The sequence below is a fragment of the Nomia melanderi genome, chromosome 13 (genome assembly GCF_051020985.1).
Source record: "Nomia melanderi isolate GNS246 chromosome 13, iyNomMela1, whole genome shotgun sequence".
Lineage (NCBI taxonomy): Eukaryota > Metazoa > Arthropoda > Insecta > Hymenoptera > Halictidae > Nomia > Nomia melanderi.
The window spans coordinates 3,478,142-3,499,916 of NC_135011.1; the positions used below are offsets into that span (position 1 = coordinate 3,478,142).

The 21,775-nt window shown below is 32.0% G+C and overlaps 7 protein-coding genes across 20 annotated transcripts; 4 read left to right on the top strand and 3 right to left on the bottom strand.

The window, feature by feature from the left end:
* Positions 1–77: 77 nt before the first annotated feature.
* Positions 78–896, bottom strand: SNRPG (small nuclear ribonucleoprotein G). Its single transcript, XM_031987243.2, has 4 exons — positions 703–896; positions 585–607; positions 264–388; positions 78–192 (listed from the first exon to the last, which is right to left on the bottom strand). Exons 1-4 carry the CDS (start codon positions 732–734, stop codon positions 142–144), a joined length of 231 nt encoding a protein of 76 aa, XP_031843103.1. The 5' UTR covers positions 735–896; the 3' UTR covers positions 78–141.
* A 2,011-nt stretch (positions 897–2,907) lies between these two features.
* LOC116431614 (xaa-Pro aminopeptidase ApepP) lies at positions 2,908–5,370 on the bottom strand. Its single transcript, XM_031987313.2, has 6 exons — positions 5,221–5,370; positions 3,988–5,148; positions 3,584–3,910; positions 3,384–3,514; positions 3,132–3,307; positions 2,908–3,073 (listed from the first exon to the last, which is right to left on the bottom strand). The coding sequence occupies exons 2-6, from the start codon at positions 5,100–5,102 to the stop codon at positions 2,951–2,953; spliced, it is 1,872 nt and encodes a 623-aa protein (XP_031843173.1). The 5' UTR covers positions 5,103–5,148; positions 5,221–5,370; the 3' UTR covers positions 2,908–2,950.
* On the top strand, positions 5,350–7,995 carry LOC116431616 (heme A synthase COX15). Of its 5 annotated transcripts, none has more exons than XM_031987319.2 (6): positions 5,350–5,501; positions 6,007–6,134; positions 6,218–6,344; positions 6,561–6,693; positions 6,766–7,393; positions 7,475–7,995. In XM_031987319.2, the coding sequence occupies exons 2-6, from the start codon at positions 6,105–6,107 to the stop codon at positions 7,727–7,729; spliced, it is 1,173 nt and encodes a 390-aa protein (XP_031843179.1). In that variant the 5' UTR covers positions 5,350–5,501; positions 6,007–6,104; the 3' UTR covers positions 7,730–7,995. The 5 variants fall into 5 exon arrangements, with proteins under 5 accessions (XP_031843179.1, XP_031843180.1, XP_031843181.1 ...); XM_031987320.2 differs by having other exon boundaries at positions 6,007–6,119; XM_031987321.2 differs by lacking the exon at positions 6,007–6,134 and having other exon boundaries at positions 5,355–5,501.
* Positions 7,808–12,160, bottom strand: LOC116431618 (ubiquitin domain-containing protein 1). The gene is made up of 4 exons (XM_031987330.2): positions 12,010–12,160; positions 11,249–11,608; positions 11,069–11,187; positions 7,808–10,979 (listed from the first exon to the last, which is right to left on the bottom strand). Exons 1-4 carry the CDS (start codon positions 12,089–12,091, stop codon positions 10,818–10,820), a joined length of 723 nt encoding a protein of 240 aa, XP_031843190.1. The 5' UTR covers positions 12,092–12,160; the 3' UTR covers positions 7,808–10,817.
* Positions 12,161–12,423: 263 nt separating this feature from the next.
* Mms19 (MMS19 nucleotide excision repair protein) lies at positions 12,424–16,592 on the top strand. 5 transcript variants are annotated; one of them, XM_076373041.1, is made up of 11 exons: positions 12,424–12,573; positions 12,816–13,054; positions 13,122–13,454; positions 13,535–14,129; positions 14,198–14,479; positions 14,561–15,282; positions 15,361–15,618; positions 15,679–15,843; positions 15,916–16,083; positions 16,329–16,386; positions 16,505–16,592. In XM_076373041.1, exons 1-10 carry the CDS (start codon positions 12,477–12,479, stop codon positions 16,332–16,334), a joined length of 2,865 nt encoding a protein of 954 aa, XP_076229156.1. In that variant the 5' UTR covers positions 12,424–12,476; the 3' UTR covers positions 16,335–16,386; positions 16,505–16,592. The 5 variants fall into 5 exon arrangements, with proteins under 5 accessions (XP_076229156.1, XP_076229155.1, XP_031843171.2 ...); XM_076373040.1 differs by having other exon boundaries at positions 15,916–16,157; positions 16,505–16,591; XM_031987311.2 differs by lacking the exon at positions 16,505–16,592 and having other exon boundaries at positions 15,916–16,157; positions 16,242–16,382.
* Positions 16,377–17,104, top strand: rtp (MORN repeat-containing protein retinophilin). Its single transcript, XM_031987331.2, has 4 exons — positions 16,377–16,386; positions 16,505–16,688; positions 16,762–16,871; positions 16,956–17,104. The coding sequence occupies exons 1-4, from the start codon at positions 16,377–16,379 to the stop codon at positions 17,102–17,104; spliced, it is 453 nt and encodes a 150-aa protein (XP_031843191.1).
* Positions 17,105–17,577: 473 nt separating this feature from the next.
* Positions 17,578–21,643, top strand: fbl (pantothenate kinase 3 fbl). Of its 6 annotated transcripts, none has more exons than XM_031987325.2 (10): positions 17,585–17,973; positions 19,108–19,272; positions 19,647–19,825; positions 19,905–20,078; positions 20,153–20,320; positions 20,395–20,471; positions 20,552–20,728; positions 20,798–20,966; positions 21,045–21,158; positions 21,236–21,643. In XM_031987325.2, exons 2-10 carry the CDS (start codon positions 19,164–19,166, stop codon positions 21,287–21,289), a joined length of 1,221 nt encoding a protein of 406 aa, XP_031843185.1. In that variant the 5' UTR covers positions 17,585–17,973; positions 19,108–19,163; the 3' UTR covers positions 21,290–21,643. The 6 variants fall into 6 exon arrangements, with proteins under 6 accessions (XP_031843188.1, XP_031843185.1, XP_031843182.1 ...); XM_031987322.2 differs by having other exon boundaries at positions 17,587–17,973; positions 19,108–19,287; XM_031987327.2 differs by having other exon boundaries at positions 17,589–17,973; positions 19,108–19,287; positions 20,831–20,966.
* The last annotated feature ends 132 nt before the right edge of the window (positions 21,644–21,775 follow it).

The window sequence follows — 21,775 nt, forward strand, 5'->3', positions numbered from 1 at the left end:
TTTAAGGGCATCATAGCTGAATTACAATATTTTATATAGGTTCTTACTGAGAGGAAAAATAGATTAACTCCATGAAATACATAAAAAATTCTTTACTTAACCTTTTAAGAGAATACAAATTATATTTCCATGGTTGTTTTGTCATATTCTATCTAGAGCTTCTAACATTATAACACTATTACCACGTATTACCTAAAAGAACAAAACATATTGAAGCCTTATTCCATATCTCAAAACTGTTAAATTTCTATAGTAGAACTTACCACCATGCCAATGCTATTCTTTGTACCATCTTTACATTCTTCTATACTTTCATCTATTACCATATTCATAAATGGATCAAATCCACGTAAAATACCAACGACATGTCTTCCTCCATTCAATTTTACTGTAACATCACAGATATATACATACATACAGTGATTAATTAAAACAATTTAGAATTACATTGTTAAGTCTGTAGAACATAATAATCTTTTAAGAAGGTAACGTAATACTATCAACAATATATAACCTACAAGCATAATTAATTTCATTGAATCATTCTATTATCACTAATAATTGTTAAATGCTGTTTCACTTACACGATAGTCTCTTATCCATGTACCTACAACAAAACAAAAAAATCTTTTAATAAATTTTAATCAGATTGAGGAACAATGGAGTAGATTTATAAAACCCATAACAAACAGACACACTTACTTTTTAAGTTCAGGAGGATGTGCTTTACTCATCTTTAAGCTCTTGTTATTCCCAAATTAAGTGAATTACAATATATTCATTAATTACACACGAATGGTATATAGTTGTGGCTTCCCTTCAATATTCAAAACCTGCACGCCTTTACTGTTGTAAATTTCTTCAACACAAAACAGACACGCCATCTAGCGGTGGGGCATTTTCAAAGTTTTTCCCTATACCTGCAATGTGTAAGACAAGGACAGAGCTACTGTGCGACAAGGACAGAGATAGAGTTCCAGAAGCCACCTCCTTCGAAAAAGCATCTCATCAGTCCCTGGTACGTACGCGTGAAGCATGATGACCAAAGAGGTATCCGACAATTGGCTAATAGTAGTGCCATCTAGCGGTACCTATTGTAAACTACTTGCGACATGTCGATGAGAAAAACCAACCAAATCAGCGGAGAATTCATTAATAACACAACTCCCACGAATAATTCATTAACATTTGCAACTTAGAATCGTAGAATGGACTCTGCTGGACTTTCCCAGAAGGCTTTCGAAAGGATTTTCTTTCGCGCTGATTATTTATTAATTATTATTCGAGACGATTTGCCAAGGTAAGCTAGAATTTTATGACACATACCGCGTAAATCATTAAGTCTCTCATTTAATAGGAACAATTGGTGAATGTTTAGGATTGGAGAAATTACAATGAACCCTGGAGAACATGGCAGGAATAATTACTATCACATTTGAGCTGTAATTAGTGAGTTACTAGCGATTTTCGGATGGGTTCATTGCGTTCCATAAGAGGGTAATGAGTAAGACGAAGAGAGATATATAGGAGCGAGAAGGACAGAGATAGACACTTTGTGGCGCCATCTATTGTAAGAACGCTGAAACTTCTAGGCAAATGGTACAGAATCCTCTCCGGAAGATGGCGCGACAAGTATTCTCTTGTGATGTGTTTATTCAATATATTATTTATTTAGAATTTTCATTAAATTATAATGTTGAAATATTTTATCGACCAACTTCTATGACAGCTTGTTTCTAACTGAATATGTACAGAAAAATATCACGGATTAACAAAAGAACGTAAAATGTATAGTTAAACGATTTTTAATAACAAACAGAAATTTTCTTTTGTCGAGATGTGGTGGCGCCATCTAGCGGAAATTGTATGGTACTGTTCGGCGAGAAGTTTGAGTCATTCAGAGATAGATGGCACCATTAATCCAAGATATTGGCGGGAACTTATATAAACACCCCTCGAAACCACACGAGAAACCCCCAGACTTCAGCGAGAGACCCCCTCGAACCCCCACGAGAGACCCCTCAGACCCCCAAGAGAAACACCCAAATTTAAACGAGAGACCCCCTCGAACCCCCACGAGAGACCCCTCAGACCCCCAAGAGAAACACCCAAATTTAAACGAGAGACCCCCTCGAACCCCCACGAGAGACCCCTCGAACCCCCTCGTTAAACTTCTCGAGCTCCTAAGAAAAATCTTTTCACCAGGGGGTTCGAGGGGGTCTCTCGTTTAAATTTGGGTGTTTTTCGAGGGGGTCTGAGGGGTCTCTCGTGGGGGTTCGAGGGGGTCTCTCGTTTAAATTTGGGTGTTTTTCGAGGGGGTCTGAGGGGTCTCTCGTGGGGGTTCGAGGGGGTCTCTCGTTTAAATTTGGGGGTTCGAGGGGGTCTCTCGTTTAAATTTGGGTGTTTCTCTTGGGGGTCTGAGGGGTCTCTCGAGGGGGTTCGAGGGGGTCTCTCGTTTAAATTTGGGTGTTTCTCTTGGGGGTCTGAGGGGTCTCTCGTTTAAATTTGGGTGTTTCTCTTGGGGGTCTGAGGGGTCTCTCGTGGGGGTTCGAGGGGGTCTCTCGTTTAAATTTGGGGGTTCGAGGGGGTCTCTCGTTTAAATTTGGGTGTTTCTCGAGGGGGTCTGAGGGGTCTCTCGTGGGGGTTCGAGGGGGTCTCTCGCTGAAGTCTGGGGGTTTCTCGTTGGGGTTCGAGGGGGTCTCTCGTTGAAGTCTGGGGGTTTCTCGTGGGGGTCTGAGGGGTCTCTCGCGGGGGTTCGAGGGGGTCTCTCGCTGGGGTTTGAGGGGTTTCTCGCGGGGGTTCGAGGGGTTTCTCATTGGGGTCTGAGGAGTTCGATAAATATTTTTGGCAAATATTTGTTTAAACTATATTAAAGGTAGCGTTAAATGAAAAAGAATTAATTATAGAAATAGTTTATTATGAAACTTGTTTTTCAACAAATAAGCAATTATTATTTTGAAATCGGTTGAGTTTCTCTTTGGAGCCATTCAAGTGCTTGCGCATTTTCTGGTCCTTGCAGCAAAGGTGCCAGGGTATCCCGGCATTTTGTATGGTAATCATTCAAGTATTTGATCTAAAACGAATTGAAACATATTATTAAGGTAATTAATCTAAAAAATTGTAATTTTTACCTCGTCATCCGTTAATAAGGAAACATCAAGTAACTTTGTCTGTATAGGCACCAATGTAACAGTCTCAAAAGTAAGGAAACCACGATTTTTGTGATTGTATGGGGTATTTGCCTTTACCACCAATTCTATATTTTCAAGTCTAATGCCAAATTTGTTGTCCTCATAATATCCTGGTTCTAATAATATTACCAGTTGTATTTAATATTAATAGAATATTAATTCAATAAATGAGATAATACTTTTAATTCATACCATTTGAGAGAAACATGCCAGGTTGTAAGCCTGGGTCATCAGGATATGGCCTCCAAGAAATTGCAACAGGTCCTTCATGAACATTTAAATATGACCCCACTCCATGTCCAGTACCATGAAGATAATTAAGACTGTAATTGTATATTTAATACATGAATAAATAATATTTTTTTCATTTTATAAATAAGAAATGCATGTACCCAACACTCCATAAATTCTCGCGGGCAAGCGTGTCAAGATAATTCCCTTGTATCATTAGAGGGAAGACAGTTGTTGAAAGGCGGCATTGTCCTTTAAACACCCTCGTAAAGCATTCACGTTCAAATTTTTCGGGATTACCAAAGTGTAACGTTCTCGTGACATCTGTAGTACCATCCTGGAATTGTGCACCAGAATCGCAAAGATATAATTCCTTGTCTGTAATCGGCACATCTGTTTTTGCAGTTGGTAGATAATGGATTATTGCTCCATGAGGTCCAACCGAAGATATTGTTGGAAAACTGAGCCCAACGAAATGTTCCTGCTCCCTTTTAGATAACATACATAGTAAATAATTTTCATTGCATATTTAAAATTTTGATATTTTTTATACAAATCCCCTTACTGTCTAAATTTCTCAAGCTGTGTTGCTCCAGATACTTCTGTAACGGTTTCTTTCTTGTTTTTAATTTGATCTTCCAACCAAGCAAAGTATTTTACGAGTGCAACAGCATCGCGAATATGTGCGTTTTTCATTCCTTGTACCTCAACGTCATTTTTTATAGCCTTCATAATATTTATTGGTGTAATAGCAGTATGTTTCTTTATTTCCCCACAATCAGCATGTAATGCATAGCTTGAACCATTGCTTATCCATATTTTTTCATTAGTTGTACATGAATTTGCAATTTGCTTTAAAAATGCATGAATCTCATTATATGCATGATAAATTACATTCAACCCTTCGTCTATCAACTGGTGCTTAGCTTCTTCGCTGAGGTTGCTTTTATCAATGAAAAGATGCAAATCACTTGATGTAAGAATCACATAAGCAAAAAAAACAGGGTTGTAAGGTATATCAGATCCTCTTAGATTCAAAATATATGCTACCTCATCCAAAGCTGTGATCACAAGCACTTTTGCTTTATTCTTATTCATTTCTTCTCTGCATAATCTGACTTTTTCTCCTACAGTGCGCCCTGAAAATTGTAAAGGTTGTGGTAGAACAGTATTACCTCTGGCATCAGGCTGTTCAATACCCCAAACTTTGTCAATTAAATTTTCCTCGAGTGGCAACAGACAATGACCAGCAGCAGTTAAACTAGTATGTAAGACAGCCCATTCTGTGTAACTCATTAAATTCGCATCTGCCCCAACAGTAGATTTAGGTGGTAAGTTGGAAACCAACCATGCAGCTCTTGTTGGAGTATCTAATAAACCTTCCTTCATAAGCGTCCACATTTCTGGTGGATCGAACTCTGCCAAAGCTTGCATATAATACCTTCCATCTGTCCACAACAAAGCTTTGTTTGGAGTAACAATCGCAACACCGAAAGACCCAGTGAAGCCACTGATGAACTGTACCCTCTTATCTCTTTCTCTCAAATATTCAGACTGATGAGCATCATCTGAATTTATAATCAGAGCCTGAATTCCTCTCCCTTTAATACCACCAATTGGAACAGCTTCCATCAATTCACGAAGTTTAATTAATTTCGTTAAACCACTTTTTTGTGCCATTTTAATATCTTTGTGATAGTAAGTTCCTTAGTAACTTGTAATTATACTGAAAAAAAAAATAAAACTATTGAATTTGATATTTGAGAATCATATTACTCTTGATTTATATAATATTTACCTTTTCCTAAGTCGTATTTGTTATTTCCTTGCAATCCAAAACAAAATGGGTATTTATTGCACGCTTATAAACGAATGTAATTGCGCGCGGAAAATGTCAACCTCTTGCTCGAAGCACTCACAATTGTGCCATTTTTTGCCTCGTCGGTATTGAAATATCTTATCAATTACTTTACGGAAACATTGGAGAATTAAATTCTATTTATCAGAGATAAAAATCAAGCACTATACACTGATACTCCTACTTTCTTTTCGACACGTTTCAATATAATTTTACTCGAGGTTAGAAAAAACTCTCTTTGTAAATATTCAGTAAACTGAGCTCATGAATATTTTCCAATAAATTCTATTTATCAACAAATGATTCATATTTATAATTCAATGATATTTATTTTTCAAGCAATCAAAAATTTTATCATGGCAATGGTTTAATATATAATTTTTATTATGTATTCAATCATAATGTGTATGTAATCATAATCGGCGACAAAAGAATAATGAAATTTCTTATGTAATTCTTGTAGTTCTTCTATTTATTTTGTGATACTCTTCGTGTGTAAGAGTTATCTTTATTCTGAAAATATGTAAAGTAAATACAATCGTTTGTGTATGTTTTATTATTGAGGAGAGAGATAAAATATTATCATTGTAACTATCAATATATTGCCATAATGTAAGTGTGCATACATTGTAGCATTGTATGTTTTTAATTTAACGTATAATTATTATAACTTCTTATCTATTTTATTTTTTAGCATGTTCAATATAACAAAATTTTGTACTTTAGCAATTGGGAAAAATAATGCACTGAAATCTCTATCATTTCGGCATAGTTTATACACTTATGCTTCTAAACCAACAATTAGGGATAAAGCATTGTTACTAATGAAAAGGAACGATGTTTGTATTCAAAGGGTATTATTTATTAAGTTTAAAATAACATACTATTCACATATTCATAATTTAAGTTAAGATTAACTTGTATATGTTGTTTACAGAATTTACTTAAACAAGGAAATGTTCTGGCTGTCAGGTTTGCTTCAAAATCAACCCAAAACTCAGACAAAACTGTAGGAAAATGGATGTTGACTTGCAGTGGGATGGTTTTTGTAGCTGTTGTTCTAGGTATAATTGGTTACTTATTCTTTTATTATCAAATACGCGATGTTGTAAAACTTATTGTGGACAAAACTTATGGAAAGTAAATTTTAAGACTTGTACAATTTATGTTTTAAGCTTTCATGTTAAGCATATATTTAAGTTATCACAAAGAATACAGAAAATAAATAAAATATGATTAAGAATTTCTCAATAGTTTATTTTTCCTTTCAATAATCTTAGGAGGTGTAACAAGGCTTACAGAATCTGGCTTATCAATGGTTACTTGGAAATTACTAGGTGAAAAAATGCCTACTACTGAAACTCAATGGCACGATGAATTCGAACGTTACAAACAGTTTCCTGAATATAAGATGTACCATTTTCTTCAATATGTAACAATATGAATTTCATAAAACTGTATTTTGTATGAAAATTTCTATTTTAGAACTAATCATGATATGACATTGGGAGAATTTAAACGTATTTGGTGGATGGAATACTTGCACAGAATGTGGGGACGTTTAATAGGTGCAGTATTTATAGTGCCAGCAACTTATTTTTGGGCAAAAAAAATGCTGACACCAGGAATGAAAATCAGAGTAACTGTCCTGGGATCATTAATTGGTTTACAAGGACTTATGGGTTGGTACATGGTTAAATCTGGTTTGGAGGAAGATCGTTTTGTGGAGCCATCAGATGTTCCTCGAGTATCGCAGTATCGTTTGGCCGCACATTTGGGAATGGCATTTATTATATATACAGGATTTCTATATAATGCCTTAAGCTACTTAGTTCCTGCTAAGAACTTGGATTTCATTGCTTTGAACACTCACATAACTGATATTAAACAAAAACTAAAAAGATTTAGAATGGTAGTTCATTCAACAAAAGGATTAGTGTTCCTTACTGCTTTGTCTGGAGCTTTTGTGGCAGGAATGGATGCAGGTCTTATCTATAACACATTTCCGAAAATGGCAAATAAATGGATACCAGATGATATACTGGCAATATCACCTAAATGGAAAAATTTTACTGAAAACCCAACTACTCTACAATTTGATCATAGAATTTTGGTATTTTTTTTTATATATATATATACGTGTGTATATTACTCAAATGATAATTCTGATGTTATAATTTATGTCTTTTTACAGGGTATTACTACGTTATCTTTAATAACTTATATAGGAATTGTATCTCGCAGATATAAACTTCCTGGCAATGCAAAGAAAGCTGTTGCTTTGGCTCTTTGCGCTGGTTATTTGCAAGTTTTACTGGGAATAACAACATTATTAACTCACGTGCCTTTAGCATTAGCCGCATTTCATCAGTCGGGTAGTCTTCTTGTACTAAGCACAATGATTTGGTTGTGTCATGAATTAAAATACTTAAAATATGTTGTTAAATGAAACTACAAAGAAACATTTGGTTATAAAACGCTGTGATGTGTAATCAGTTTAATACATTACTAGGAAGTGATAGGATAATTTTATAAAAGTTTCACAACATTATGCTTTATTTGACAATGCATTAAGTTATAATAATCAATATTCATAGAAATTAATTTACACATATGTAAGTAATAATATACCTACAATCGAAATATCAAAGTTTAAGTAATTTTTATATCATTTTGTAAGTGTATTTAATTTCATTTTTATAAAGAACAAATAAATACCTATCCTAAAATAGAAGTAAACAAATTGCGTTATATTTGTAACATTTTCACTCTTTTTCTTCATAATTTACTATTGCAAGATTGCATCTTACAGATTTGACTGGATTTTAATTCTAGACTGTAAATCAGAATGAACCGACCATTAATATCATTTTCTTTTTTCCTTGTGCTTGGACAAATATCAAACATCAAGTAATATTTGTACTGATACCTAATTTCAAAAACCAGCTTTGGTAAGTAATATTACACGGTTCAATAGTAATATGTTAGTTAGTTTAAAAAATGTGTAAACCCTGCTTAATTGATAATTACTATCTAATTACAGTAATATTTTGTCTCAGCGTTTAAAAAGTTTTTTTTTGTTATATATCTTTTAATTATTTCTGATCAGCAACACAGTGAATTCAGCTTGTATTTTTTTTGGCAGTTGTTCTACCTAATCTCCAATCAGTCATTCTTTGATTTTTATTTTCGTTTAAAACGCCTTATATGCATTGGTCCAATATAGCAACATTAATGCAAAGCAGCAGCAATATTTATTAGGCGTTTCGAATTGCACTTTCATTATTGTAATGCTTTTTATTTACAGTCATTCTTATTTTCTTGCATGACAATAGTGCCACATCACATATTTTTTTTATTTAATATTATATGAATATGAGTATTAAAGGAAAATGTTCTTCTACCACTCATACAAATAGGAATTACATGCCTTAAAAAAAAACACAACATTTATAATAAAACGTTTACATAAAACGCGTGTGAAAAAACACATACTGTAATTTATACTATGCACAAAATGTTTACATATGGTTTGAACATTAATCAAAAAAGAACTTAATGCAGTCTCTTTTATATATTGCAAGTAACCCAAATACTAAATAATGAAACTAATATCAGTCTGATAGAATTTGTTTTTCATTGAGAATTTTACACCTCAATTATATTCTGGTAACAAATGTCTCATGATAAATGCAAAATTACTACTTCGATCTTTGTGTTTATGAAATTAAAAAAATGTAAAGTAATACTTTAAAACGTGTCATTGCTTTACCAAAAAAATCGTATATTTCATTAATTAAAGTATGATTTAATTGCATATTGCTGATGCAAACACGAAAGTCTGTTTCTTTATATAAATAAAGAGCATTTTTGAACACTGTGATTTAACAGACAGAACAATGGTGTGTATACATGGAGCTCCTAAAATTTCTAGACAGAAAAGAAGTGCTCCTTTTATTTGCACTATTATTCATACTATTGTATTAATATTTTCAACAAATTTTTTTAAGCATTTATATTATAGTCTTGAATGTGATTACCAAATTTGTAAATAAGTTATTTATAAAAATTAAATATTCTTGTTTGACACTCAAATTGAAAATAGTGGAATTGATATACGTATCTGTGTACCGTATTTGTATGTATTTATTATACATACTCTCACACTCAATACTACAATAATAATTTTATACGATCAATGCATATAAGAAATAAACTATATCACCGTCGCGTTAGTATAGTCAATAAATTCACACGCATATGTCACTTTTATATAGTTACACTTTGGACAAATTTTGTTGTTGTTGTGCAACATATGGAGCAGAAGTAAGAATTAAGTGTTATTTAAAATTGAACTTGCAGTACCGTTCTTGCGTTAAATATTTTATTATAAGCACAAATAACACGGACGTGAAAACAATTGCGCTGATAAAATCGTGTAAAAATTATACATTCTGCACCACATGTGTTTCAATGTTAGTCTTATGTTTTCTTTTCTGTGCATTACTCTTCAACTTTGAAAACCTTATACAATATCCTATTAGTACTTACAGGAAGGAATCGTAGATTTTCAGGCCATTGATAGGCCAAACATTTGCTCCTATTAAATAATCCAAACTTATGACTTACAAATATTCAAAATCCATTTACAAAAATTGAAAGAACCAAATCAAAGACGAAGTGTCAACAAATTTTGTCTTATATTATTATAAAAAAATAATACAAGATATTAGTGAATTTATATTAATTTGAGCTTAATCGAAATTGTAATCGTCTATTTTAAATTAAAAAAAAGGAAAAAAAATGAAAATGGAATCCATAAAAGATAAGAAGAAATGCATTACAACAAGTAGCATATATCTTGTTCCTTTTTTTCTCTATTGTCCATTGATGTTTTTATATATTTAATATTTATGTAATTCTCTTATTTTTATTGTTATTATTATAATTTTCTTTATGTGTGACTTATTTTTTACATTATATCATTATGCAACATGGTTCAATAAGCAGCACAGAATAACTTTCTACATATATACTTAGTTTTTCAAGAGTTACAGCACCAGTACCTTCGTTGGTAGTAACAAATAAATATGACAATATTAGAATTCGAGTATGATTATTTTTTCTGCTGTAAATTAAATGTTACATCCAAACGAATATTTTTTTTTTCATTCACTAGACGTGTTAAACTAGGAAATTAATAAAACCTTTTAACCTGTATTCTTTAGTAATTCATTCGTATATAGTTAACACTTTGAAATGCTTCATTTTGTTGATCTAATATAAATTAAAAAAAATTAAATAATCACAACCTACAATTTAAACGAAATAATATTTAATCCTTATAACATTTACGTATATTATGAGAGTTAAGTGCATTTTATTGTAAAAATTCACTTCAAGAATTGCTGCTCTATTCTTAACAATGATACATTATAAAATTAAAAAAAAATGTGTTCCTACTTGAATGTGTGTGTAAGATAGTGCTTATTAGAAAAGTTGGTTCAATGTGACTTGTATCTTACGTATACAGTAGTTCAGCTTGTTTTCATTGGACTGTCATCCAACTTTTCAGGATTCACAATTACTTGTATTACATAACCCGGTTGTATCTTTGCTTCTTCTATATGCATTTTATCCCCTAATAATTTTCCACCAAAGAACCACCTTTGACGGGATGGTTCTAAACCTTCCTGGCTCTGTTAATGCAATTAAGAAAAAAAGAACAAGTCACTTATGCTGCTTTGTTAATGTATTATATATATCTTGCAAAAAATTCGATATATACCTGTAATTTCTTTTTAGCAGTGGCAATAGTATCTTTGCTATAAACAGGCAATTTTACTTCACCAGATGTGGTTGACAATCTGAGTTTTAATGTCTGTTCAACTCCACTATCGACAGGTTCTATAAACCATTAATAGAATGCTATAAATAATTATCTTTTTAATTGGAGTTTTTCTATTACCTGAACAATCAGCAGGAGAATCTCTTCCACTGTCTTCTTTCACAATATTAATAGGATATGATAAGCAGTAAATAGGGACTTGATATCTGGTTCCTAGTTCATCGTAACATTCTGTTAGAAAGCCATTCGGTACTGAAATATTAGCTCCATCTAATATAGCCTGTGCTAATTGATAGTCTTGAGCTTCTGCTGCAGTTGCCCCAGCTCTTAACGCGTCCCATATCTCTTTGCGACCATCAAATGCAGGCGCAGTATCCCAAAATTCATCTCTTTTACTTCTAAGCTGACCTTCTGTCAATGGTACATCTGACTTCCACCTAATTACTTCGTGGCATAGTGGATGATTTTTTCTCGAATTTCCTGTGTAAACAAAATATTTTGTTAATATAAGTAGATATGTGTTGAATTTCTCAAATTGTATGGAATTTCATAAATCTCGTAACTTAATACATTTGGATTTCAATATCAAATTAAACGATAAACAATCATGAAATGCGAATATTTGTCAAGATAAAATAGATATGGTAAATGTGATATTACACACAAAATTTTATACTCATGGTCGATAACAAAGCGTCACGACATTATATACAGTGACGATTGATTATTCGTGATACCGTGTGACAAATAATATACAAATACCAAGTCATAACACGCAATAAACGCTGGGTGCGAAGGTAAGGGAAAAAGCTCAAGTATCTTCAAGGTTAGCCTGATGTTGATCTAAGTTTCTGCGTTTTGTATTCTGGTAAAATGTTTACCTGAATTTACTCTTGACGAGTTTCCCGTGGTATCGTCAACGGAGGCGTTTCTTGGCCTCGTTAAACCTATGCAGCCTCCCATCCTAGGCGGCTGGAGTGACCAAACATTTCACTGAAATTTAACAACACTTCGCATGCCATTTTCGTCCATCTTATCCACTGCATTACAAATTGGTACCATTAGAGGCGCTCTAATCGAATCATCAGTAACCTAACCTAAAAAATTCGCATGCACGCTAATGGATTTTAAAGTTAAATAAAACAAACTGTACTGTTAAGACTTTTGATACCCATAATAATTGATTGACGCATGTTGTCTGTGACCTTGAAATCGTATCTAGCCATTTTTTTTTCGAATTAGATTTACAGATTTACAGGGAAAAAAATCTATTAGAATTTGAGTGAAGCATAGAATACTTTATTATTAAGCTGAGGTTAAGTAACCCAGCAGGAAGGCATGGTTTGCGATGGCTTCACTCGCAAGCACTGTTTCTAGAGAAAGATTTCTTAACGCTTTTGAAAAGAACGAAACACTGAATATAACATGCCAAGAGATCGCCTCAGGTGTGTATTAATTACCATAATTGTCCGTGAACATACACGTAGATTTTCAGTTGACCTTGGTGTTTAAGCAAGTAAAAACTTATGGACGGATACAGAAAAAACCTTGTTTATCATGCGTCAGATTGACACAAAAATTTTTTATAAATTTAAACTAAAAAGGAATAAGTCAGAACAATGTTGTTTTATTACTAAGTAAATGAATATTAATTCAAGGCATTTTATAATCATTTTCATTTATCTAGAAATACAATCTGGACATGCAAAGCTTTACGCAGTTGTGGAAGAGCTTGGACCTTTTATTACAGACAAAGATGTTAATACACGAGAAAAGGGCATTAATGCTCTCTCATCTATTTTATCCCATTTACCCAAAGAATATTTGAATGAAAATGAATTAAGTTTTGTAACATCATTTTACTGTGATAGACTTAAAGATCATCATAGCATTATACCGTCAGCATTGAAAGGAATATTGGCAATTGTAAGTGCCTTAAAATATTTATTAATTATTTATAAAGATACAGAAATATTTTACATTGTTATTTCAGGTTCAAATGAAACATTTGCCTCGGGATTCACCCGAGCGTTTGTTCAGAGTTTTCTTTGACAATGTTCAATGTCAATCTCAGCTAGTGTCTGACCGTCGCAACATATATTTAATATTTACAACATTACTACAGAATAGAATAGAAGACTTAAAAGCTATGGGACCAGACTTTGTTTATGGAGTTATTACCTGTATTGATGGAGAAAGAGACCCTAGAAATCTCATGCTATTATTCAGCATACTTCCACAGTTTATACAAGAATTTTCATTAGGTCACTTAACTGAAGAAATGTTTGAAGTCATTGCATGTTATTTTCCAGTTGACTTTAATCCTGTAATTAGATCAACCAATCAAGATTTTACATCTTCAATCATTTATGAATATGAATTATAATTTGACTTGACATTTTTCAGTCTGGATCAGAGGAGGTAGGAATAACACGCGATGATTTGGCAGAGAAATTGGCACCGTGTCTCTGTGCTATACCACAATTCGCTGAATTTTGTATACCGCTTATAACCGACAAATTATTTTCAAATCTTAAAGTTGCCAAATTAGACTCTATGAATTTGTTATGCAAAGGCATACAGACCTTTGGCATAAAAGGCATTGAATCACATTTAACAGAATTATGGTCTGCTTTGAGAAAAGACATTATGCCTGGTGTAGACTTAGAACTGAAAAATGCAAGTTTTAAAACAGTTACAGCTATCATTGAACTTATATCAAGTAATACTAAGCTTTGTGAAAGTTTCATTGATAGTATAATCACAGATATGAAGTCTTCTTTGTATGACGTACAACTGAGTATGTTTAGACCAGCTGTTAAAATATTAGAGTGTGTTGCAACAGTTAATAAGGAATCATGTGTACATGTGTTAAAAGTGATAGTACCACTATGTCTTGGTCAATATTCTGTCAAGACTTCAATACCAGATAAAATTATTTTAATTGAAACATTGAATGGCTTCATAAAAATCAGTTCTGAACATGGATTTCATATCAACAGTATGTATTTATACATTAATGCATGCATACCAAGTATAATATCGAAATATAAAGTATCTCTGATGTAGGTGTTCCAGAGTTATCCTGGACAGATATAAAACAACTATACCTCAACGAACTATCAATACAGCATAAAGAATTACAGTCATGGCTACTAGTTGGTTTAACAATGCAGAAATTGTATTTAAGCAAAACACATCGAAATTCCCTTTATGAGAAACTTTGCAGCCTGATCGAAACAACTTGTAATGAAATGAGAACAATTTGTCACGCGACTTTTCTAGCTTTTGCGTCGTTATACCCTGAGGAAATATCAGATGTAATAAGAGAAAAGTTTAGATTAGAAATTGGTAAGGTGAATTTGATTCTTACATTATATCTTAGTAAATTTGATTTTGGGATGTATAAACATAATATTTCTCGTGTTTCAGGTGAAGAAGCCATAGAAGTACAAATTCGTAAGCTAGAAGTTTTAGCAGCTGTCGCTAAAACATACAAATTAGGTATTGAAGTACTTCCATACATTGTATCCCAGATGAATGCTATTAATCCTGAAATAAGCTTTACAGCTTTGACTTGTCTTCAGAGACTAGTTGCTACGAAAACTATTGATTATGATATTCAACATTACCTTCATAATGAATGCAGTATCATTGAAAAATTAACCGCTATTAATATGAGTCCTGTGGATTGGAGATTGGATCTGATTTTAAATATTTGCCGATTAATTGTACGAAGCCTTACGTTCGAAGAGCAAGAAAGCATTGTCAACAAATATTCTGATATTTTAAGCAAGAGCATTTCAGAAACTGATGCTGTTTTAATCATGAATATCTTCATTCCATTAAGGCAGAATGTGAATTTCACATTGGGTCCAGATTTGTTAGATAATTTATGTAATTTAGCTCTGAGCAACACTCATTCCAATGTAAGATCTACAACGTGTAAATTCATAGCTGTTGTTCTAAACAAAATGAACGATCATAGTGAATGCTATCAACGTGTGTTGTTATATTTTAAAGAGAAGATAGATATTAGTCTACAGTCAAATACTAATATCGATGTGAAACAAGCGGCAGTTCTTTTACAAATATGGTTAACGAAAGCTGTAATCACAAAAGGTTCCTGTGATGTTGAAATATTTTTGAACAAAGTACGTAAATAGTTTTCCATAATATTTAGAAGTAAGTTCGATCTAATATTTAATCCTACATTAATATTGTTTGTATAGCTTATGAATCTTTTCAAACATGATCAAGTAGGTCAACAAGTGGCCCAAGAATATAAAACTCTAACAAGTAAGCAGGAAGATACTTTAGTACAAGAAAATTTTTGTACCATCAGAATCTTTTATAAACAAAGAGTATTTGAGCATTTAATTAAAAACAATCATGAGTTTGAAGACTCGTCAAGACAGAGATACCTAACTGCTTTAGTACACTTATTAGAGGAAGTGCCTGTGGAACTTCTATTTATGCATTTAACAAAGGTATTAATGATGCATTTATATAAGTTGTATTTTAGTTTAATAATAAATATTCTTTTTCAGTTGGTACCACTTTTAATAGAATCCTTATCTCTTGACAATGAACAGTTAATCTATTCGACGTTAATAACGTTAAAAGTTTTACTGGAGGCTAAACATGTTATTTTCTCTGACAAAGCACAATGTTTTATCCCGAAATTCTTGAAACTGACTACTTATAAGGCAATGGTAATATATTATAAAATGAAGTGGTATTTTCTAATATATTACGTTATACTTACATATAGCTATATATTTCAGAGAGTCAGGATAGCAGCTCTAGAATGTTTAACAAATTATTGTAATTACCCGACGATTTTACTTAATATATACAAGCAAGATGTACTAGAAAAATTAGCATCATCGCTTGACGATCGAAAACGTTTAGTCCGAAAAGCTGCAGCGAAAGCCAGAACACAGTGGTTTTTGGTTGGTGCTCCAGGAGGGATTCAAGATTAATAATCTGTTTATCCTAAGTGAAATTAAATTACTAATAAAACGTTGTATGATTTACAAATATGTATAGTACTTTTTTTAAAAGATACAAGTGAAACACTGATTATGCTACTTTCATTTTTAAATTTCAGTATCAAATTCTTAGATTTACTATGTTGTATTCTCGCTATATTGTACATGATGTACATAATTGAATAAAGAATTGATTTCTATAATAGGATTGAAACCTGAAAGCTACTCTTTAATGCTTTTAGTATGCCAGAAGCATGGGTGATGGTAAGAGTTTATTTTCAGTAATTCCTATCTTCAGTTTTTTTCTTTTGTATTTGACAAATTGTGAAAAGTGTGTATTTAAAATAGTGTTAGAAGTGCACACGTTCGAATTGATTTACAGGTGTGGCAAAAAATGGTGCTTACAAGTATGAAGACGGTACAAAATATATTGGAGATTGGAATGGAAAAGGTTTAAAACACGGTGCTGGTTCTTTGCTTCTCACCGATGGAACACGTTATGATGGTGGTTTTCAAAATGGATTATGCTCAGGTTTAGGAGTAATAATTTTCCCAGACGGGGCAAAGTAAATGTTGTTATTGAAGTAATCATTTAAATTGTATGATACTATCAGCATTCTAATGCTTTTTATGTATCAGATACGAAGGTGAATTTATGCAGGGTTGGTTTCATGGCCATGGAGTATTTTGGAGATCAGATGGAATGAAGTTTGAAGGAGAATTCCGTGGAGGCCGTGTGTGGGGTCTAGGTATATAAAATGTTACAAGTATTTGTTACATAGAGTAAATATAAGGTTACATGGCAAATTCATCAATTGTTTTTCTCAATAAAGGATTAGTCACTTATGCAGATGGATCTCATGGATTCCCCAGGAATGAGGGTTTCTTCCAAGATTGTAAATTGGTACGACGTAGACACTGTCCAGACATAGTACAAAAAGCACAGAAGATATCTATGATGGCTCGTGCTCAATGTAATTGAGCATCGAATGCAAAGAAAAAATGAGTAGTATTGAATCTTAATAAAAGTATTTAATATTATGTAATACTATTTATTTATTCATTCCATAAATGTTATTTATTTTATTTTAATTAAGTTATTTTAGGCTTCAATACTATTTTAATATAATACTGTACTAGATCTATTGTATATTAGGTCAACTGTATATTATATAACACAATATAAAATCAAATCATAACTATATAAAATAATTAATACCTATGACAATATTCACGAATCAATCATTACACATAAATAATACACGTAGAAGTATTATTATCCGAATATCATAGAAATATAATTTTAAATTTCTTGGAACCATTGCAAGTAGGCATCTTATGGTTCTAATATCGTCTGATCATTTTGCTTGTTCATATATATGCGATGAAAATTATAGAAACATATATTCATGACGTCAAGAACCTCGTATTAATACAACAAAATTAACATAGATCAAAGTTTTCGTAACCACGCGATTACCATCAACATGATTCCAAGAATTTAAAAGACAAATAAGAATGAAAGGAGAAGGAGTATCGTATCGGTTAATTTTTACGGAATGTATTCTCGAGATAGTATTTGGATAGTAGATATCATACGACATTGCAAACGTAGATAAGCGAGTGACTGTAATATCTGTTTCGATGTATTGTTACATTCAATTAAAGAATTTAACAAAGTGACTGTTTTTGCCGGAGCTACAAGAAACTTAGTTTAGGCTGAAGTGTTAATGTCAGCGGATCAGCAAGAAGAAAAGAGTGCTTAGTAGTCACAATTAATCAGTTTTTTTAGCGTGATTCTGATAAGTCCTGATCTATGCAAATATTACATGCTTGAAATGATACTTCCAGGTGAGAAATTTTGTGTTTTATCTCTTTCATAGTAGCTTGTGCCGTACCTACTTAAATATCTACTCATTTGTACGATACAGTTATTACATTGTCAAACGCTTTGTTTTTGTATTGTTGGCTGCCATGGAAAGTGGGCTGTATTTTGTCCTCTCTCGTGTTTTATATCAACCAATAGTAGACGACACCTCTATTCGGTGTTAACAAGCATCTTTTTTCTTTTCATTAACGAAAATTCCGAAAAACACACGTCAATCGCGTGATCGCACAATAGTATAGTGAACAAACTTATGTGTATTCATTCACGTTTGTACGCTTTATACGGATCCATCATAAGCATCGATGGCGTTACTTCGTAAGTAATATTGGGAGATTCTAAAGCTCTTGAATTTTGCAACGCTGATCAATGTTGCAGTAAATTTTTATATAATTAGGGTAATGTGACAGTATTTCGTTTCTTTATTATTGACGTACAGTTGTCATTTTATTTGAAAAATTTATGATACAAGTAATTTTTCATTCATCGCACATGAACATGCATGTGTTAAACTGTAAATCAACAATTTCATTTTTGTAACAGGACCGTGGTGTCACGCATTCCCTTGATTTTACATTAAAACTTTATGGTTTTCTTTATTTTTCTTAATTGATTGTTTTTTATAATAATTATAAAATGCAATTTACGTGTTCAATACGATAATTAATTAAACTTGTACTATTGTATATAAATGATTAGAGTAATATAAATAATACATAATAATTTGAATATATTATTAACATTGTAGTTATTTTATTATGAACAGAGTAAACTACTCTCTATTTCCATTTGATTTTGATTCATCATTAGGAAGGATATATTTTGTTTAACTGAAATTGTTACTTGCTGACATAGTATTATTTACTGAAATATATTGTCAGTGTAAAGTTCTCAACGGAGTATAACATATTCGTGTTTTTCAATCATGGTATGCATAATTAAAGAGTAACCTTTGTCACGTGCTACAATTGTGAATATACTTATACGCTTAGTGGAGAAATATTTTTAAAATATAGTTCTTATATAATCATCAGTTGAAATCTATTTATCATCAAATGAATATTTTCTTTCTCAGTAATTATTACTTTTTTTCTTTGCAGGCAATAAATTGTGCAGTACACATTGGAAGTATTTGTAAATAATTTTTAGTTTAGCAATGAGTCCTCAAAGTTATAAGAATCATATAACTTCGAAAGTTATGGCATCCAATGGTTTCGCTCATTCTGAGGCATCAACCAAAGAGTCCAAAAACCATTCATCACCTTGTGAGTTATTCAACTGTATGTGTGCTTAGAGTAGCCACTTTTATTTTATTTCTTTATGTTCATTTATATAGTAATATTAATGTTCTTAAATGTTAACCATACATTTGTTGCTTGCATTCCCTTATTGTTTATGTAATAGTTATATTTTTGATATCGATTCACCGCAAACTAGTTTTTATATATGTTGTAACAAATGTTATCACACTTTGATTGTTTGTAAAGTATTTATTAAATATCGTATAATTTGCTTTCAATGTTTGTAAGAGCTATATTTTATTTGACAAAGCATCAGAGTGTTCTTAATGAATATATATATATATACACAATCTTTTTATCTACTAGAGCACATAATATTTTCTTGTTTCTTTGTTCAGCAATGCCATGGTTTGGTATGGATATAGGTGGTACATTATGCAAACTGGTATACTTTGAGCCAAAAGATATTACAAGGGATGAAGCTGATGCAGAGGTAGAAGTTTTAAAAAATATTAGGCGGTATTTAGTTAAAAATTCAGCGTATGGGAAAACAGGTCACAGAGATACGCATTTACAGGTGTGGTTCCAAAATAATTAAGCTTTTTGAATACTTAGAAAAGTATATGTATATAAATATTACATTATTTGTATTATAGATGGACAATGTTTGTATAAGAGGCAGACATGGTACATTGCATTTTATCAGATTTCCTACAAGCGAAATGGGAAACTTTTTAGCACTAGCAAGGTCCAAGGGTATGGCTAGTCTTGTAACAACAGTTTGTGCTACTGGCGGTGGAGCATTTAAATTTGAAAAGAATTTTGAACAAGTGAGACTTCATTTTTTAAAAATTATGTTCTGACATTTTAAAAATATAAGTATATCAAATAAATTTCTTTACAGGAAGTAAATATGAATTTAGCAAAATTTGACGAGTTAGATAGTTTAATACGTGGTATGCTTTACATAGAGACAACAAATCCACGTGAATGTTATTACTGGTCTCATCCTACGGATGATAGTAAATGTCAGAAAGTTCCTTACGACTTTTCTGAACCCTATCCATTCTTGGTATGTTCATTTTTAAAAGTGTCTTCTATGCATCTTTAAATGTGTACTTTATATTTCATAATTTTATGTTTTAGCTTGTAAATATAGGGTCAGGAGTAAGCATATTAGCAGTTTATGGGCCGGATAATTATAAAAGAATTTCTGGCACCAGGTATGTTATTTCTTAAGTATTGTTAGCTGAAGAAGATGTACAAAGAAATTTTGATATTGATTCATTTGTTTCACATTTAGTCTAGGTGGTGGTACATTTTTAGGATTATGTTGTTTATTAACTGGATGCAACACTTTTGAAGAGGCAATAGAATTAGCAACTGGAGGTGATAATACCAGAGTGGACAAATTAGTTAAAGATATTTATGGTGGAGACTATGGACCGTTTGGTCTTCCTGGAGATCTTGTTGCAAGCAGGTATTGTTTTTAATCAGATAATACGTCGTACCTTTACTTTTCAGTTGTATAACAAATTTTTTATTTAAGACATTTTCTTGCATATTTTGATCATCTGTGTAGTTTTGGTCAAATGAATTCTAAGGAACGTCGTAATGAAGTTAGAAAAGAAGATCTTGCGCACGCAACGCTTGTTACCATTACTAACAATATTGGTTCTATCGCACGTATGTGCGCTGTGAACGAAAAAATTGAAAGGGTAATATACAATTCTTGTGGCTATTTTATATAAGGTTGTTTGTTCCGATGTAATAACTATTTTCCTCGAAAATTTTAGGTAGTATTTGCGGGTAATTTTCTTAGGGTAAATCGTATATCAATGAAACTTCTGGCCTATGCAATGGATTATTGGTCCAAAGGAACAATGAAAGCTTTGTTCTTAGAACACGAGGTAAAATATATTAAAATAATTTTTTAAATAATTGATGAAAATGATGTTAAACTATTGTTTTCTTTCTTTAATTACAGGGTTACTTCGGTGCAGTAGGATGTCTGCTCCAATTCAATGGTGAAACCAGTTAAAGTTATAGAAAATTGCATAATATATAGCATTCCATTTGATACTCCAGTTTAAATGAATCTTTTTAAAGTGGTTATCCAATTGTTTAATATAGCTATTTATTTTTGTTATATAATATTTAATTTTTTGAGGACGATTGTATATGTTGTATATGCAAGTATAATGCTACATGAAATTTTAACAAAAGCGGAAACCTGAGGTCAGGATCGTATTATCTTTATATTTATTACGATTTTTATATGTAAGCACAGTTTAATAAGTTATTATTTCGAAACGTATTATATGATTATCGTAAAGGAACCTAATGTGGGCACAAACCTTGCACGAGTTTACATAAGAAATTACAATGGACCAAATGTCAAACGCATAAAACTCAACTGAACATTCTTCGTATGAGTAACGTAGGTCTACCTCATATTTTACTTTCCAGACTTTTATTTTATAAATACATTCTTCAAATCATACATACAAGCCATGAAATTTATCAT

Bases quoted from the DNA above. Each gene is read 5' to 3' on its own strand.
- Mms19 (XM_076373040.1), top strand. From the start codon at position 12,477: ATGGCTTCACTCGCAAGCACTGTTTCTAGAGAAAGATTTCTTAACGCT. The intron at 12,574-12,815 runs GTGTGTATTAAT...TCATTTATCTAG, and splicing joins ATGCCAAGAGATCGCCTCAG to AAATACAATCTGGACATGCA. The intron at 15,283-15,360 runs GTACGTAAATAG...TTGTTTGTATAG, and splicing joins TTGAAATATTTTTGAACAAA to CTTATGAATCTTTTCAAACA.
- fbl (XM_031987322.2), top strand. From the start codon at position 19,164: ATGAGTCCTCAAAGTTATAAGAATCATATAACTTCGAAAGTTATGGCA. The intron at 19,288-19,646 runs GTATGTGTGCTT...TTCTTTGTTCAG, and splicing joins ACCTTGTGAGTTATTCAACT to CAATGCCATGGTTTGGTATG. The intron at 20,079-20,152 runs GTGAGACTTCAT...ATTTCTTTACAG, and splicing joins TTGAAAAGAATTTTGAACAA to GAAGTAAATATGAATTTAGC.
- LOC116431616 (XM_076373057.1), top strand. From the start codon at position 5,976: ATGTTCAATATAACAAAATTTTGTACTTTAGCAATTGGGAAAAATAAT. The intron at 6,135-6,217 runs GTATTATTTATT...TGTTGTTTACAG, and splicing joins ACGATGTTTGTATTCAAAGG to AATTTACTTAAACAAGGAAA. The intron at 7,394-7,474 runs GTATTTTTTTTT...GTCTTTTTACAG, and splicing joins AATTTGATCATAGAATTTTG to GGTATTACTACGTTATCTTT.
- LOC116431614 (XM_031987313.2), bottom strand. From the start codon at position 5,102: ATGGCACAAAAAAGTGGTTTAACGAAATTAATTAAACTTCGTGAATTG. The intron at 3,911-3,987 runs GTAAGGGGATTT...GTTATCTAAAAG, and splicing joins CAGCTTGAGAAATTTAGACA to GGAGCAGGAACATTTCGTTG. The intron at 3,074-3,131 runs GTAAAAATTACA...AATTCGTTTTAG, and splicing joins CCTTATTAACGGATGACGAG to ATCAAATACTTGAATGATTA.
- LOC116431618 (XM_031987330.2), bottom strand. From the start codon at position 12,091: ATGGGAGGCTGCATAGGTTTAACGAGGCCAAGAAACGCCTCCGTTGAC. The intron at 11,188-11,248 runs GTAATAGAAAAA...AATGGTTTATAG, and splicing joins TTCTCCTGCTGATTGTTCAG to AACCTGTCGATAGTGGAGTT. The intron at 10,980-11,068 runs GTATATATCGAA...TTGCATTAACAG, and splicing joins CTGCTAAAAAGAAATTACAG to AGCCAGGAAGGTTTAGAACC.
- rtp (XM_031987331.2), top strand. The intron at 16,689-16,761 runs GTAAATGTTGTT...TTTATGTATCAG, and splicing joins ATTTTCCCAGACGGGGCAAA to ATACGAAGGTGAATTTATGC. The intron at 16,872-16,955 runs GTATATAAAATG...TTCTCAATAAAG, and splicing joins AGGCCGTGTGTGGGGTCTAG to GATTAGTCACTTATGCAGAT.
- SNRPG (XM_031987243.2), bottom strand. From the start codon at position 734: ATGAGTAAAGCACATCCTCCTGAACTTAAAAA. The intron at 389-584 runs GTAAGTGAAACA...GTGATGTTACAG, and splicing joins CATGGATAAGAGACTATCGT to TAAAATTGAATGGAGGAAGA. The intron at 193-263 runs GTAAGTTCTACT...TTGTTCTTTTAG, and splicing joins AGAATAGCATTGGCATGGTG to GTAATACGTGGTAATAGTGT.